General features: G+C 38.3%; 1 protein-coding gene across 1 annotated transcript in view; it reads right to left on the bottom strand.

Moving 5' to 3' along the window:
* LOC107728446 (high affinity nerve growth factor receptor-like) overlaps nt 1–17,244 on the bottom strand; it is a 35,684-nt gene that overhangs the window by 2,246 nt on the left and 16,194 nt on the right. The window contains exons 8-16 of the mRNA XM_016538609.1: nt 14,925–15,257; nt 14,808–14,825; nt 13,009–13,064; nt 12,815–12,917; nt 10,187–10,351; nt 9,734–9,864; nt 8,821–8,993; nt 2,433–2,673; nt 1,834–1,840 (exon numbers count right to left, since the gene is read on the bottom strand). Coding sequence (XP_016394095.1) covers nt 1,834–1,840; nt 2,433–2,673; nt 8,821–8,993; nt 9,734–9,864; nt 10,187–10,351; nt 12,815–12,917; nt 13,009–13,064; nt 14,808–14,825; nt 14,925–15,257 — 1,227 coding nt within the window. The remainder of the gene's footprint in view (nt 1–1,833; nt 1,841–2,432; nt 2,674–8,820; nt 8,994–9,733; nt 9,865–10,186; nt 10,352–12,814; nt 12,918–13,008; nt 13,065–14,807; nt 14,826–14,924; nt 15,258–17,244) is intronic.

Here is a 17,244-nt window from a genome sequence, read left to right as displayed (position 1 = left end):
TATATATATAATTAAAATATATTTGTAATTATCATTTGTTATTATATCATTTTGTATTGCCTATATATATATATGTGTGTGTTTGTATAACTTTGTTGAAAATTGTTGAGAAATATTTCCTTCGTTCGCAAAATTGTTATACTCTGTTCCTTTTGTTCGATCTGAACTAGGTAAGAAGGCCTTTATGTATGCAGCTCCGTCTGACTGGATATCACTTCTTCAATTGAAATTACAAAATTTGCTGTCTTTGGATCATTTTAAAACAGTTATTCGGCAAATGGAAGATGACTCAATGATATGTAATTGTTTTAAGTGTTTTTAGTTTGTTTGTGTTGTGTAAATCTGTGATGTAACTGATTGTATTGCTGCCGATTTTGGCCAGGACACTCCTGTGAAAGATCACTGCTGTGTGTGTGCACTTAGGATGGGTTAAATGCAGAGCCCTAATTCCTAGTATGGGTCACCATACTTGGCCACATGTCACGTCACTTTCACTTTCACTTTTCTGGTTAAATAAAAAAAATTAATAAATAAAAATAAATTATTATTATTGATTTTTTATTTCCTGAGGTCCACCTACTGTGGTTCTAAAGTTTTTTGTTTTGTTTTTCATTTGTCATTTATTTTTTAAAACCATTTTCCACCATCTCTATGATCTTTTGAATTCAACTGCAGCTTTGTCTTATATAAACATAATATTAGAAAGTTGAAGACATTCAGAATGAGCAGTTTGTGTAACTTTGTTTCAGTAAATGCTCTTTTATTTGGTATGGAGGAAGTTCTAAACTTTACAGTACATTTTCATAGTACAAGTATTTTATTTAAAAAAAAAGAAAATTTAATTTATTTTACTCTATTTTCTACAGGCAGCAGTTGACTGTAAAGAAGCACCCTCTTCTCTCCAAGGCTATTCCTGGTGGATATTTAAAACGCCAGTGACTTCAAGCCCTTAAAGCATTGCCTCTTAATCAAATGAGGTGAAGAGACTGTCAGCACCACACAACATCATTCTGAAATGGGCTTTCAATCACTGCAATAAATTAACAAAAATTCACATTGACCCCTCTGAAAGTCTGGCACCCTCTCTCCTCGCAGATGGAAAGTCACGAACGATCCGTCTCTTGTCCCAAACAGTTAGGCTGTAGATAATTAGCTGTGTCCATCATGGCTCGAGAAGGATTAGGTTAACAAGGTTAAACAACGTCGGCCCAAGGCGAAGATGAGGTTTAATTGGATTAAAATCGAGTCGGCGGGAAAGTGATCTACCTCTCTGTTGAAAGTAGAGAAGCCTCTCCAGCGTAATAGTGCAGTTGTGGTCACACCAGAGCCCACTTTTGGTGCCTAATCTGAGAGGTCTGGATCACTCTGGAACCGAAAAAAATCTATTGATCTTCTCGTTCATAAGTGCTTAAGAGCACGGTCTGATCCAGTCCAAATTGGATGTTCACATCACAATGAAGGTTGGGAATAGCTCTGTCTGTTTGCTTTAACTCACTGACCAGCGCTGATGCCACAAGACAGTCTAAATCACTTCTGTCATTGCAGGTAAACATTACAGGAATCATTTACTGTCAAATGAAAATTCAATTACTCGCTCTCTTGTTGTTCTAAACCTGTATGTATTTATTTTTTCAGTTTTTGCAAAATGTCAAAGTTGAAAAAGGGACAAAACAGCACAAAAGCATCATAAAAGTCTCATTAAAGTAGAAAATTGTGGTCTCATTCCTAAACAAATGACAAATCCTATGAATTGGTCAAAAAGAATCATAAGTCGTGTCCAAATCAAAATGAACTTCTTTTACTGTGTAGTGGCTTATATCTGCTACTAATTACCGACTAGCTAATTTGACAAACATTTAGACAAAGATACCATTATAGGAGTTTTGTTTTTGTTTCATTCAGAAGTGTAGGCTTTTTAAATGTTGTTGAAAGAAGTCTCTTGTGCTCACAAAGGCTGTATTCATTTGATCTATCTTTTTTCTATGTGAATATATTTAAAAATATATTTTTGAAAAATATTTTTACAGTAAAAACGTAAATATTTTTACTGTCACTTTACTGATCAATTTAATGCATCCTTGCTGAAAAAAATACTACAAAATGAATTAATGGGATCAATCAACAACAATTGAGGGATGTACGGAGCCCCGCACATGACATGCAAGAAAAAAAAAAAAATCGTGCGCACTATTTACTAATTCGTTCGATGTACTTATTTCTTTATAGCTAGATAGATATTGAATTTATTGAAAGGATAGCCCCTTGAGATGTGACATCTCATTTTCAAGGTGGTCCTAATTGTGATCAGATAAGTCAGAGATCTCAATATGAACGCAGACCAAATGATCTGCCACTTTTGTTATTTACAGTATATTTTTTCTTAATTTCAGGAGGAACATATGGGACAATACTAAAATTGTAATGTGTTTTACCCTGTAGTAATCAGTGCTGTAAATGTCTCTCGACATCCCAAAATCCCCGATCTTCACCACCAGCCCCTCTCCAACCAAACAGTTCCTGGTGGCCAGGTCTCTGTGGACGAAATGAAGGGAAGCGAGGTACACCATGCCCGAGGCGATCTGAGCTGCGATGTGGAGCATCTGAGGAAGAGTCAACTGACCCAGCGGAGGAACCTTCATCTCATCCAGGATACGAGCATCTGGACCGTGAGCCCTGTACAAAAACCACACACATTATAATACACATTATATAAACATTACCCTGAAAAAAGACATTTTGGCTGTGTTCAGAATGGACACTACATTGTACTAGATATTTAGTATACATTCAAAGCATGTTATACTCTTTAAAAAGGGTTCAGAAAGGTTTTGCAATGATGCCAGTGGTTCTCAACCTTTTTTGGGCCAGCGCCCCCCTACCCCTTATCCAGGTCCCTCACTGCCCCCCTCCCCGAATCAAATAAAACGTAGTCTATTTGTCCTCACTGAATATTAAAGTTGATTATTATTATTTTGTGTTTATAATGAGGACTGTTATTATATTAACAGTAATTCAAATGTTTGGGATCATTACAATTTTTAAGAAATTACTTTAATTCAAGGATGCATTGAAAAGACAGTGAAGTACTTTTTTTACAGTAAATTATTTTAAAATAAGTGTAATAACATTAATTTACCGAGTTTTTAAGCATGTTGGTGATTTTCATTGCTACAGCTTCAGTGTTGTTGATGAGATGCTGATATACCTTGTTGCCCCAAATTTAAAAAGACTAAATAAAAATTCCTGTTTAGAACATATCCACAGTGACATTTGTACAGAAGAGATTTTAGTTTGTTCTTCCATTCCTGGAACTCTTGAACACCCTTTTTACTGCTGTGATATGTTTGGATGTTTTCAATTAGCTTTCAGTGAAAAATAATAACATTTATCCCTTAGTTTTAGAAAATACAGTTTTTTGAGAATATATTGAATTCCCTTTTTTTCTGACATAGTGGACATGGTTATTTTGGTGGGTAAATACCACATTTACACATGCAAATGTAAGAAATGTTAACCCTACTTTACTATTGTCAGACTCTGTTGTGTGTGTTTTGCTCCCCTTGTGCCTTCCTTGCCCTTATTTGGTCCTTCCGGTTCCTGTCCCCATTTATTTCTATTTGTTCCAGGTGTTCCTTGTTATTAGTTATCCTCCTCACCTGTCTGCCCCTCGTTCTCTGCCCTATTTGAGTCCTAGCCCGTTCTGTTCTCCCTTGTCCGGAATTATATGTCTACCCTTGCTACGTGTGTTTTCCTTGTTCCCTGGATGTGATTCAAATCTATATGTTTGAATTCCACTCCTCGTCTTCTCGCTCCTTCGTCTCCGTGCTCCTCACAGTAGCGCACCGTGACAGAATTCCGGACCGATAAAGTAAGCGGCGCCGCTTCTCCTCGTTTTGTTTTTTCGATTTTGAAAAGTGTTTTGTTTTCCTGTTCGTTTCTCCCCGATAACATGAAGGAACAAGCTTTTTTCATCGCCGTGGCTCAGGCGAGTCACGACCCGCTCACCTACGCGAGGGCATCAGGGCAACAGAACTCCCAGACACCACCAACCTCGACTAGAAGGAGGCGGTCATCACCAGCCCGTAGGCCGCTCCGAAGTTAAGCCCGCCGGCCGCAGCATTCTCAAGCCCGCCGGCCGTTCCACAGTCAAGTTCGCCTGCCGCTCCGATGTCAAGCCCGCCGGCTGTTCAGCACTCAAGCTCGCCGACCGCTCCAAGGTCAAGCCCGCCGGCCGTTCTGAAGTCAAGCCCGTCGGTCGCGGCCCTCTCCAGCCCACCGGCCGTTCCGAAGTCAAGCCCGCTGGCCGCACCAATGTCAAGACCGCCGACCGCGGCTCTCTCCAGCCCGCCGGCCATTCCTCAGTCAAGACCGCCGGCCACGCCTTTCACCCCGAACCAAAAGGGGAATCTAAGGAGGAGAAGGCGGTCGGCTCCAGCCCCAGAGCTCGCTCCAGTGTCGGCTCCAGCCCCAGAGTTTAGCCCACGGAGGGCTCCTGTTCCCGAGTTTAGCCCACGGAGGGCTCCTGTTCCCGAGTTTAGCCCACGGAGGGCTCCTGTTCCCGAGTTTAGCCCACTCCTGTTCCCGAGTTTAGCCCAGTGAGGGCTCCTGTCCCTGAGTTTAGCCCAGTGTGGGCTCCTGTCCCCGAGTGTAGCCCAGTGAGGTCTCCTGTACCCGAGTTTAGCCCAGTGAAGGCTCCAGTCCCCGAGTTTAGCCCAGAGAAGGCTCCAGTCCCCGAGATTAGCCCTGAGAGGGCTCCATTCCCCGAGTTTAGCCCAGAGAGGGCTCCAGTCCCCGGGTGTAGCATGGCCGAGTGCCCACCCCACTACCCATTGGATGTTGTGAGGCGCGAGGACGCACCTTCCGGGAGGGGGGAGTAATGTCAGACTCTGTTCCTTGTTTTGTGTGTGTTTTGCTCCCCTTGTGCCTTCCTTGCCCTTATTTGGTCCTTCCGGTTCCTGTCCCCATTTAGTTCTATTTGTTCCAGGTGTTCCTTGTTAGCCTCCTCACCTGTCTGCCCCTCGTTCTCTGCCCTATTTGAGTCATAGCCCGTTCTGTTCTCCCTTGTCCGGAATTATATGTCTACCCTTGCTACGTGTGTTTTCCTTGTTCCCTGGATGTGATTAATATCTATATGTTTGAATTCCCCCTATTTGAGTCCTAGCCCGTTCTGTTCTCCCTTGTCCGGAATTATATGTCTACCCTTGCTACGTGTGTTTTCCTTGTTCCCTGGATGTGATTAATATCTATATGTTTGAATTCCACTCCTCGTCTCCTCGCTCCTTCGTCTCCATGCTCGTCACAGTAGTGCACAGTGACAACTATATTTCATAAATTTTGTGAGAATATTTCAAAGTTTGCTTACAAATACTTTAAAGAAAACGAAGTACAACCCTAATTCTAGAAAAGTTGGGATGTTTTGTAAAATGACAAAATCTGTTATTTGTTAATTCTATTTAACTTTTATTTAATTGACAAAAGTAAAAAAGAAAAGATTTCCAAAGTTTTCACTGACCAACTTAAATGTATTTTGTAAATATAAACTAATTTTTATTTTGAAGCCTGCAACACGCTCCAAAAAAGCTGGGACAGAGGCAAAATAAAAGTGAAAAGGTTATAGAATAACCAAATAAACTGTTTTGAAACAGTTCACAGCAAGCAGGTGAATTGGTAATATGTGAGGGTATCATGTTTGGGTATAAAAGGAGCTTCTCAGTCTTTGCAAGCAAAGCTGGATCATGGCTCAAAATTTGTTTAAAATTAAGGTGGCCAGTGAAAACATTGGAATTTTTTTTTCTTTGTACTTCAGTCAATTAAATAAAGGTTAAAAAGAACAAACTACATATATATATATATTAAATGTCATTGAATGCCACATGACATTCATCACATATTTGATTTGACTGGACTTGAAATATCATTATCATTAGTTTCCCAAGGAGCAAAAAAGCCACGTGGATGGCTATATTTGTGAGCTTTGAATAAACTCTTTAGAAAATTGGCATTCAATCCAACCGCAGCCAAACAGCAAACAAAAAGCTATCATATAAATTTTTCTAAACAAGAAAAAGCATCTCATTTTTTTTGACAGGAAGCTCGGCAGCTGCGCTACAGAAAGTCAAGCGAACACTGAACTAAAAAAAGTCGTTGCTAAGGAAATGATACACCGTCTAGTCTAGAAGCGGGAGTATTGGTGTAAACTAGCAGCTAACACTAACACTACTTCTGGTCGCGAACGGCGCGACACGTTGCGTTAAAGCACATAGATCCCGTTATAATCAGTCATCAGTAACTGAGCGCAAGCACTACATAAACGGATGCCGCGTTCTATTTCTGACGCACTTCACACGTTTGCGCTACCGACAAATTGATATAGAAAGTGCGCTTTGATGCATCCAGTGTATAGACGACGTTAGGATCTAGCAGACCATTTTCTTTTGCAAGTTTCAGCTCATACATCTGCCTTTTTCCACTATAAAGAACCTTTTGTGCAATTTAAAAGTTTACATGAATGTTAAATGATCATCATGGAACCATTGATGCCAATAAAGAACCATTATTTTTAAGAGTGTATTTGGAATGCTGTATCCCACAATGCAATGCAGCCTACTTCATACTCAATAGAGTGCTGAAGGGATGATTTTTTGCAGGCCAACCCGAAAGTTAGCATAACATTGATTCCCTCAGTAAAAATCCCAATATGATTTTTCCATTGGCTTTTGGATTTTGGCAGAAAGTAAACTCTGTGACCAACAAAAGTTTCTGATTCTTACATGTTTTGTTTATCAAGATGACCTTTACAAATTAATACAACTTTTGAAGCCTAAATTCGATCACCAGAAGTAGGCTATTCCTACACCACAGTTACACAACATCAATTTCAACACTGCTAAGCTTTGACAACTCTTTCAATCTGTACTTAAAATCTACTACCAGTTAGAAAGTTCGAGTTAGAAGAGTTTGCAAGAGCGCAAGTATAAATGCAAGAAGAATGTAAAAGCAACAAGTGAGTAGATTGGTAGATTTGAGTAGATTTGGCATGGTGACATTTAATGTCCCAGACAACTTCTGTAAGTCCCATTTAGTCACTTATTAGCAACCACCCTTTTTAAATCAAGTAAAAAATCGTAAATGGGGTATTACTGATGTATTTTATGTCATAGAATAAAACATGAAAATATATTGAGCTTGTGTTAACCACAGACCTTGTTTTAGGTATGTAACCAAAAACCCATTCAAAAACCTATTGACTTCAGGACAATGGAAGTGTAAAGAATGCTTACTTATTTGCAGGTTTTAGGATTCATTCCTGTAGCACTCTATTTCCACTGTAACAGCTGAATTGGAAGTGACACCAACTGTGATCTTGGCACATTATTTGGTCGAACTGCTTAAAATGAAGGCATTTTTACATAAAGCTGAATATTAAAAGTGCAAAATTCTGAGATGATAACTGGATGCCACTCACTAGCAATGTGACAACAATGCAGCATGCTACTTTTTCTCTTTATATACTGCATGCTGTTTCACATGCTACTTTTTTAAAAAAGCATTCCATTCTGAACACAGCTTTTTTAGATCCCAGCATCTGCATTGGTAATGGTAAGCTAAATGAATTATACTGTTATACTTGCAAACACCTCCAGATTGAAATCAGTACTGTAAGTTACTTTGGATATGAAAGCATCTGCTTAATGACAGCACAAGCACCATTGGTCACCATTGCCTTGCGTGTCAGGCCTCAATGTGCAAACCACTCTCTCCATTCATCCTAATAAATGCATGTAAAATCTCTGCCACTCGCTTGCCTTCTGAGGTTTAGTATGTGATCCCTATTAGTTTAGCAGGCAGGTGGCAGGATGGGGCAGCTGCAACTGAGACTGGAGCCACATCCATACACGTGAAAATGCGATTTCATCTCCCCCTCAAACATTCACATGTCCCCACTCGCAATCTGGCCCCAGCAACCACCTGGCAAACAGACTGGATCTTTACGCACCGAGACTCAGCTGTGCTGGACATATGGTCAGTCAGTCCCCCATCAGCCACCTCATACTTCAGTGAACTTTACATCTTAATTAAGACTGAGCATCACAAAGCTGGATCTGCATTTGGGCTCCAGCGCTCCTCTACTTAGTTAGGACTTCGAGTTTCAGATGTGAATGTGGTTGTAGATGGAAATATGGTAAATGAAAAAATATGAATTAGATTAAACTTTTAATGTACACTCTTAAAAAAAGGTTCCAAAAGGTTTTTTTTTTCACAGTGATGCCATAGAGGAACTATTTTGGGTTACCAAAAGAACATTTCAGTTAACGGTTTGGTTTTAAGAACATTTTAATGATCTAAAAACCCCTTTTTCCTCTATAAAGAACCATTTGTGCAATGGAAAGTTTATACATTTAAAAAGTAAAGGTTCTTTATTGGCATCTATGGTTCCATTAAGAACTTTTAACATCCATGGAACCTTTCCATTGCACAAAATGTTCTTTATAGTGGAACATGGAACCATAGATTCCAATAAAAAACCTTGATTTTTAAGAGTGTAAGCCCAAAACAAAATGCAGATTATTATCTAGTAACAATTGAGGGTCTGTTCTTTGCTATAACCAAATAAAAAAATGTAATAAAGTAAAAAAATAAAATAAAATAATAATAATAATAATAAAAACCTTGCAAATTTGTTTTGGTGTTTCCAAGGTTGTTTAAGAATGGCATGTATAGATTGAAGCTCCAAGGAAGCTCTTCAGTTTCCGACCGCTACACCACATTGCTGGCGTATTAGTTAATTCGCTGTGAGTGGCTGGTGGTTATTAGACTGACCTTAGAAAGCGGTTGAGGTCTCCGTGTCGCATGTACTCAAACACCATGGCCAGAGGTTCTCCGTCTGTACACACGCCGTAGAACCGCACTATGTGTTCATGCTGCAGCACCGTGAGAAGCTCAGCCTCGCGCTGGAAGTCCTGCCGGGTGGACTCGTTGGCGACTTTCAATGTCTACACAGACAATCAGACATTATTATAGTGAGCATATGACCAAGTATTTAGACACTTTTCAAGAAATTCCACAAGGTAATGGATTTGGGGAAATAAATGTTCCTTTTTTGTTGAAAATGGCAGTTGTAATTTAAATTCATTTTGATGCTACTTCCTGTCATTCAAATTAAAACTGCCATTCTGTTTGCTACTAAACTATTATTTATATACTAATACACCGTATTTATTAATATTTTGAATTTTATTTTTATATTTTCAGTTATCCTTTTAATTTGTTTAAATTTTAGTAATTTTGTTATGTGCATTTGTCCTTTTTAGTCGTTTTTTTATATCTCTTTAGCTTTAATGTATATTTCAGTTTTAGTAATTTTAGTTTTTTTTTTTTTTAGCTAGTTATCTAGCTGGCTAACATGAATGTGAATTTGCTAGAATTGTGAAATTGACTTGTGATAGACTTGGAGGGATCAGAATTGGTTGAAAATCAGTAATGTTTTGCATTGAATGCCATCAATCTCAAACAGATGTGTGGTTTTGCATATAGTTACTGTATATACAGTATTTTCTGTTAAATTTCTAGCTGTTGTTGCTAATTAAAACATTTTTAATGTAAAGAAAAAAGTAACATTGCAATAAAAACAAGAATATTTTTCTGGCACATAAAAAGACATTGCTTTCAAAAATATTACATTTTGCTGAACTACAAGAATGTTAAGCCCTGATAACATAAAGCATGATCATACCTTGATAGCAACCAGCATCTTGTCAGTATCAGGACAGAGGTTGGCACATTCTGCCAGGTAAACCTTGCCAAAAGCTCCTTCACCCAGTTCCCACTTCAAAACAATGTCTTTTCTTTTAATGTGCTGAACACCTGCAAAATACAAAGAAATAATCACTTTGATTTGGTACAAATTGAATCAGCATGCTGAAAACTTGTCATTGTAAGATTGTGAGACACTCACACATGTCTTTATCTTTGATGATGCCACAGAAGTACTGCGGGTTCTCTACAAAACTGGACAAGCCAGAATCCAGCGTGCCATCATCTTTTACATTAATACATATTTATATTATTTTTACATAAATTTTTCACTACACATATATATATATATATTGCACAAAGATGATCATATTTGGTGGTCTGTGCCATCTACAAGATTGAAATCCCCTGGTTTAAAAAAGCAGTAGCACACACATGTCTTTATCTTTGATGATGCCACAGAAGTACTGCGGGTTCTCTACAAAACTGGACAAGCCAGAATCCAGCGTGCCATCATCTGAAGACAGAGGACATGCACCAAAGTTCATGAAGCGAAGAGATACGGCCAAATCATCCTCGGTGCCTAGAACAGATGAACCTGTAGATACACAGACAGGAAGTGGCTCCCAAGCAGCTCAGGTTTGGCATATTTTTTTCCTTTCTTCATATCTATATCCTGAGCCCACGTTAAGTTAATCAACTTATTGGCAATCACCGAGTCATCTGAAGTGCTCTACACAACTTCCTGTGTATAGTTTGACAGCATAGTAGACATTACAGGCTCTCTTATTTCCTTGTATATAGTCTTAGCCAGTCATTTAACCTTTTCACAACTGTTTGCTGTTTAAGTTGGCGATCTAGGTGATCAAATAATAGATTTGCTGCTTGTCTGTGCAAAATATAGTGTTGGCAGGGCATTGCTATGCGGTTGCTACCCAGCTAACAGGGAATGTTTTGGTTCTCTCAAACGTACTTAAAGTAATGCTTATAGAACATTCATTCAAAGTTAAGTGGTATTAAAATGTTTTCAGAATGCTTATTTTAACACATTTTAGTTAGATGTTTGTCTAACATTTTTTAAATGTTAGTATTTTTTTCAGAACGTCTAGAGAACATTCATAAGTAACGTTCCATAAATGTTTGCAAAATGATAAAATTAATGGTGGTCTGTGCCATCTACAAGATTGAAATCCCCTGGTTTAAAAAAGCAGTAGCACAACTTTCCTCAACAAGCAGCAGAATTTGAGGTATCATGTGGCGCAAATGATTACATAGTGTAATTGAATATTTCAGACAAGGAGTTTTGTTCAAATCGGTAACCCTAAGTGTGAGAAGTAGTACTACTGATGCTTGCCTTGGCAAAAACCGCTAACAATATGTTGTTTAAAATTGACAACAAGGTGCATATACAAAACAGCATCTACAAAACAGATACCTAGCAGAATGTTTGCTTGCTCTGAAGCAAATCACCTCGTTTTTAGGAAGCGGAATTAGACACAAAAGCGTCTCCTTCAAATCACAAAACCCACTCAAGCTATAACCGCAGAGACCCCAGACTGGGCAGAGAAGAGGAACGCAGGGAATAGAGGGCGAGAGGGGAGAAAGGCAATCAGGTCCACTTAGGCACTTTGTGAGCGGAGCGAGTGGACCTGAAAAGCCTGGCTCCATCACTCTTCTTTAATGGCTCGCTCGCGGCTGGGGCTCCCGATGCTATTTACTTTGCATGCTGTAATTAAGACCTGGCAGCACTTTGCCGAGCTGTTAGGCTGACACTGTACAAAGTTACAACTTAGAAGAGACTGCATTTCGCTGCTTTTTGTGCCTTACTTAAAAGCAACACAATGCCTCCTGTGGAACTCATTCAGATTCCAAAATAATAATGGAGAAAGTCATTTTGGCATGGACTGTGATTGTGCTGTCTCCAGCTTTCGGTTAACGCTAACTTCTTCTGCTGTTGCTTGAGTCGCACCTGGTTTGTTTCTGCGACGCATTTGCTTGCGATTGTTCTCTTTCCCATAAAAGACCTCTTCAAGACCAAAACATCTTCATTTGAGTCCTAACTTAAGTAAACTGATTTAGTCTTCTGATTAACTGCAAATTGATCTGGATTTTGAAGAAATATTGAGGTGTCTAAGTACAAATTTAAATTGTCGTAATTTTGACAAATGAAATTAAACGAATCAGTCATATCAGTATCTTAGAAAAAGCAGTTGTATCCTACAAATGGTGTGTTTAGATCACACAACTGTGACTACTGTATCAACCAGTTATATATTAAAAAAGTAATAAAATATTAATCACAACTCATTTTGCTTCTGTAATCTGATGTATTTTTGAGGGAAACAAGATATTTAATGAGAAAACAATGTACGGTGGTGCTTGTTTACATGCCAAATTTGATAGCTGGTGGGAAGATATTTGGATATGTAGCATCAGCTAAATGGACAGTTGTTTTAGAGCAGTGCAGAGCAATGGAGGATGTGTTACGAAAGTAAATATGGTTGATTTTAATGCCATGTTGTTCATGTCAGATTTTGTTGCTAATTTGAAATGCTATTTGGCAAACATTTCCCATTTCAAGTTGGTCTTGCATGCAACAAAATAGCTGCTCGGATACGTTGCAAATACGGCTGTCGAGTGAAATTGACTTTCCTTGAAAGCGACAAAAAAAAAGTCAACATGAAATCTTAATCACAACTCATTTTGCATTCATCATCTGATGTACTTCCAAGCTGAACAGGATAGGGTGTGGCTTGATTGTATCCATTGAGAAATAATTTGATTGAGAAAAGTGGATGTTAAATGCCAAAATGGATGGTTGGTATAGAGAGGTTGAAAAGTAAAAGGGATTTGTATCATCTGAGAAGGAAAGCTGTTTCAGAGCAGAACAGAGCAAGGTTTAGAAGACTTAAGGTTTTTCGAGATTAAGAAAATGTATTTTATTTTAATTTTTTTTGGAATAGCATGCACAATAAAACCACGATTGTGCATTAAGAAAGTAAATATGGGCGATTTTGATTTCATATTGAATTTTTAGCCTATATGTGGAAGTAGAACTTACGGTGGATGCCAAACTTGGAGTGCTGTCCACATTTATTTATGACGACAACCATGATGAGCAGAAATGTGCACGCAAACACAGCGAGACCCACTGCTATTGACACCTATGAATGTGTAAATGGACAAAATTAGAGAGATAAATAAGAATATAAAAAATAACACAAAGTTGTGTATCATATGTGTCTTGTCTCTCACCCCAAACACTCTGCTCTCCAGTTTCTCCGTCTCCGTTGATTGGTTAGTGGGAGCTGCTAATGTTAAAGCATTTCATGAAATATTACTTTATGAACACTGCAAAAGATGACTTTCTTGCTTAATGTTTTGTCTTGTTTTCCAGTACAAAGATCTAAACATTGTTAAAATCAAGATACATTTACTTGAGAAGCAAAATAACTTGAGATATTGTGTCTTGTTTTCTGAAAAATATATCAAAATTAAAGGCAAAATATGTAAGATTTTTTTATTAAAATATCCAAAAACCACTAGAACAGTGTTATATATTTTGCTGACTTGTGTACTTACATTATCCCAAATGTTTCGAAGTATGTTTAAATCCAGAGAAATAAGCAATTTTAATTAGTGACACGGACCGTGTCCATAGTGTCACTGTGTCGTCTGCCAATGACGTCATACACCCTCGATTTCCGGTTTTGTTTTGTAGAAAACATGGAAACACCAAAAATGCCTTAATATGTTGTGCGTTTTATTAGACAGGTGACGACCGCACAGAGTAGCATTATAACAGAACTTTCAAATGCATCTAGTATGATAAAACAGCGCTGATTTTTTTCCCCGCATACGCACGACCGGAAGGAGCGGAAGCGGTCGACTGTGGCATAATAAAAGCTCCGCTGCTTTCGAGCCGTGTGTCACGCTTGTCTCTCATTAGCAATTGCTTCAGCGGCCTCGTTTCACTTCAACGGCTTTCAGCCTCACCCTGCTTCATTCTGCTATGTTAATAAATCATTAGCTCATCCATGAACTTGATTTCTGCCTGAGTCCCGTCGGATTGCATCGGCTGTGGGGATGAAGACGACAACTCCCATGATTCCACACTCAGTCACGGTGTCATCAAACTACGCCTTTGTTTCTTTGTTTGTTTTGAATATGCGCCCTCTAGCGGCGAAAACTTATATATTGTGCCTTTAAGAAAAAAAAATATTTCTTGACCCCACTGGGAATATATATATATATTTTTTTTTTATACATTTTTCATAAAACAAGACTTAATATTAGTAATTTTGCTTCTGAAGTAAATACATCTTGATTTAGGAATGTTTTGATATTTGTACTGGAAAACGAGACAAATATACTGAGAAAGTATGCGCAGTGGATGAGATAAATGAGTACTTTAAAAGAACACTCCACTATTTTTGAAAATAGGCTCATTTTCCAACTCCCCTAGAGTTAAACAGTTGAGTTTTACCGTTTTCGAATCCATTCAGCCGATCTCTGGGTCTGGCGGTAGCACTTTTAGCTTAGCTTAGCATAGATCATTGAATCTGATTAGACTGTTAGCATCTCGCTCAAAAATGACCAAAGAGTTTCTATATTTTTCCTATTTAAAACTTGACTCCTCTGTAGTTACATCGTAATATCATTGCGCCTGCTGCACCCATGGTATGGCAGCAAAGTTCTTGATTATTACGCCGGAATGAGAGGCCATATCGGCCTAGAAAATCGCAACTTTTCATTTTCCGTCGGTCTTAGTACACGATGTAACTACAGAAGAGTCAAGTTTTAAATAGGAAAAATATAGAAACTCTTTGGTCATTTTTGAGCGAGATGCTAACGGTCTAATCAGATTCAATGATCTATGCTAAGCTACAGCTAAAAGTGCTACAGCTAGACCGAATGGATTCGAAAACGGTAAAACTCAACTGTTTAACTCTAGGGGAGTTGGAAAATGAGCCTATTTTCAAAAATAGTGGAGCGTTCCTTTAATAGTAAAAGCAAGTGTATGACCTATAAGAATTTGATTTAGAGTAACTTACTTGGGTCATCGGTGAGGACTAGCATGTGGAGAGAGATTATAACAATAAATTACTCTATACACCACACAGCTGATGAAATGCATGCCATGCTTTTGTGATGATGTACTGTACACTCACCAGGAATGATGCCCTCCGGGTCAAAGGGGTCGAAAGGATTTTCCATGAACTTCCCGTAGCCTGTAGCCTGGTCTCTACCCAGTTTATTCTCCACGATGAGTGTGTAGTTGCCATTGTTGAGGTGCGTGGGCTTGTTGAGGAACAGACAGCCGTGTTGAATGGAGCCGTCGGCCGCGTCTCGGATCAGTTCGGTGTAGGTGTAGCGTGTTTCGATGAGAGGCAGGTTGTTGTACAGCCATCTGATGCTGGCGGGAGGATTGCTGTCCACAGCGAATGGGAAACACCAGTGATGTTGTGGCTCTGGGTCCTTCAGAAACAATATCCGCACTGGAACTAAACACACACAGGGAATGAGTTCACACACGTGTGCAGTAAGACATCACAGTCACAATATCAGCTGATATTGAATTGTTTCTGTCTATTTTGAGATTTAGATTACTTTTGATAACATCTTGGAGTAATGTAAAAGGATAGTGACAGATTATGGCAAAGAACACTCTGTTGAAGAACAATTTAATATTAAGAGCGCATGTCAGAGTTGTGTGTGCAGTAAGATAAAAGCAATAGCAGAGCTGTCTATATAAATAAAAGGATTTAAATTAGTATTGTTGTTATTATTATTTTTAAATAACGGAATTATAAACTTTCTTATTATCTTACTATTTAACTTATTGTTAACTTATATTTTGACAATTATTATTATTATTATTAAAAGTTAAATTAACTTTCATTATTATATTAATGAATAACTATAACTTATTTTTCTTTGTGAGGTTTGTGTGTGTTTTAGTGTGTTTATCACACTGATAGCATTAGAGTATGTAATGAGTACCTCCTTTCTTTCTTTCTTTCTTTTGGAAAAATGTGCAACAGCCTTTATGTATTTGACAATCTAATCAATATCCAGGAGGTTCCTACTCTATTATTATAAACATTTTTTTCAAACTCAAACATTATGTATTTGAAAGCCGATTTTAAAAAAAGTATATATTTTTTAATTATTATTATTATTAATTTCACGTACTATTTTTCAGCTTTACTATCAGCTTTAAATACATACTGTTTAAAATATATACTTTAAAATATACACTGTTAATATTAATATTGATCATAATAATTCTAATAACAAATACTATTTTAAAATTGGCTTTGTAATACATACTGTTTAAACTATATACTTTGAGATGATCTATACTATATTAATTTTAGTAATAATAACAAAGAATTTTAAATAATTCATTTACTGAAGAATTGTAATTTTTAACTTTATTATAGGAAAGAGTATTTAAAGAATATCTTTCATATTGTGCATTATAACATTGTGTGATTTGTTTTGTTTTGTTTTTTGTCTTTGTCACACTGACAGCATGTCATCGCTTTTATTCAGCTGCTCTTCCAACTCTATCATCCAGTCTGCATTCCTATTGGTAGTCATTGCTTTGCATCACTGCTCATTTGCATAAAGTTAAAACCGGTTGCTGCTTGAAATCATTGCTGCATTTGGCATTCGTGCGCAATTAAAGAAGTCCACGTAATGTTCCTGTATAGATAATGCTTTTCTATATCCAGTACCCGTTCTTCAGAATGGCTCAAATGACTGGCACATCCGTCATAATTTTCTCCACGAATCAATGTGCTCCATCTTTACAGTAAACCTGTTGACCTGCTATAAATAATAAATCTCAATCTGTTTAGGGGACCTAACCACAAGAGGCACTTGAGAGCCTGCTGAAGGTGGGATGCAGGAAATGGTTCTTTTAGCCGGGAGAACATGCTGATGCACACGACCCGCTCTCTGCTTCATAACCATTTCACTGCTCTTAACCCGTGACCCTGCCTGCGGAAAGTGCTTCGCTCGGAGAATCGCAGTCATTTGTGTCGTGGCCTAGAGTTCACTCTTAAAAACCGTCCTCGTTACACCGACCCCATGTTAACGGTTGAGTTCGAGAGCCATCTGTGAACTCCACTAATTGTGGTTATCAAAAGGAATGAAATAATTGAATCCATCGGGTTGCGGTTGCGGTAGATGGCCATAGGTGAATTTCATCATCTGGAGCTACAGTTAGCAGTGAGTACAGTATGGTAAGGGCTATAACTAACGCTGGGGAATTATATTATCGAATGGCGTCTGGGTTTAATAAAAGAGGTTTTGGATCGGAATTATGCCTGCGCGCGGTGCGGGATTTTGTGAGCGCGTTGTTATAACCCATAGACTGTATGAAAACATGGACGTAGTGTCCGTGACATCACCCGTAGTTTTCTGAAGAGCGTTTTTGAAGCTCAAAGTGGGCGGAGCCGGCCGTCGCCATCTTGGCAGCGC

This window comes from Sinocyclocheilus rhinocerous, unplaced genomic scaffold (assembly GCF_001515625.1).
Source record: "Sinocyclocheilus rhinocerous isolate Xijiao unplaced genomic scaffold, SAMN03320098_v1.1 scaffold66, whole genome shotgun sequence".
Lineage (NCBI taxonomy): Eukaryota > Metazoa > Chordata > Actinopteri > Cypriniformes > Cyprinidae > Sinocyclocheilus > Sinocyclocheilus rhinocerous.
The sequence above is the reverse complement of the archived record's forward strand: the minus strand, read 5'-3'. Positions and strand labels throughout refer to the sequence as shown.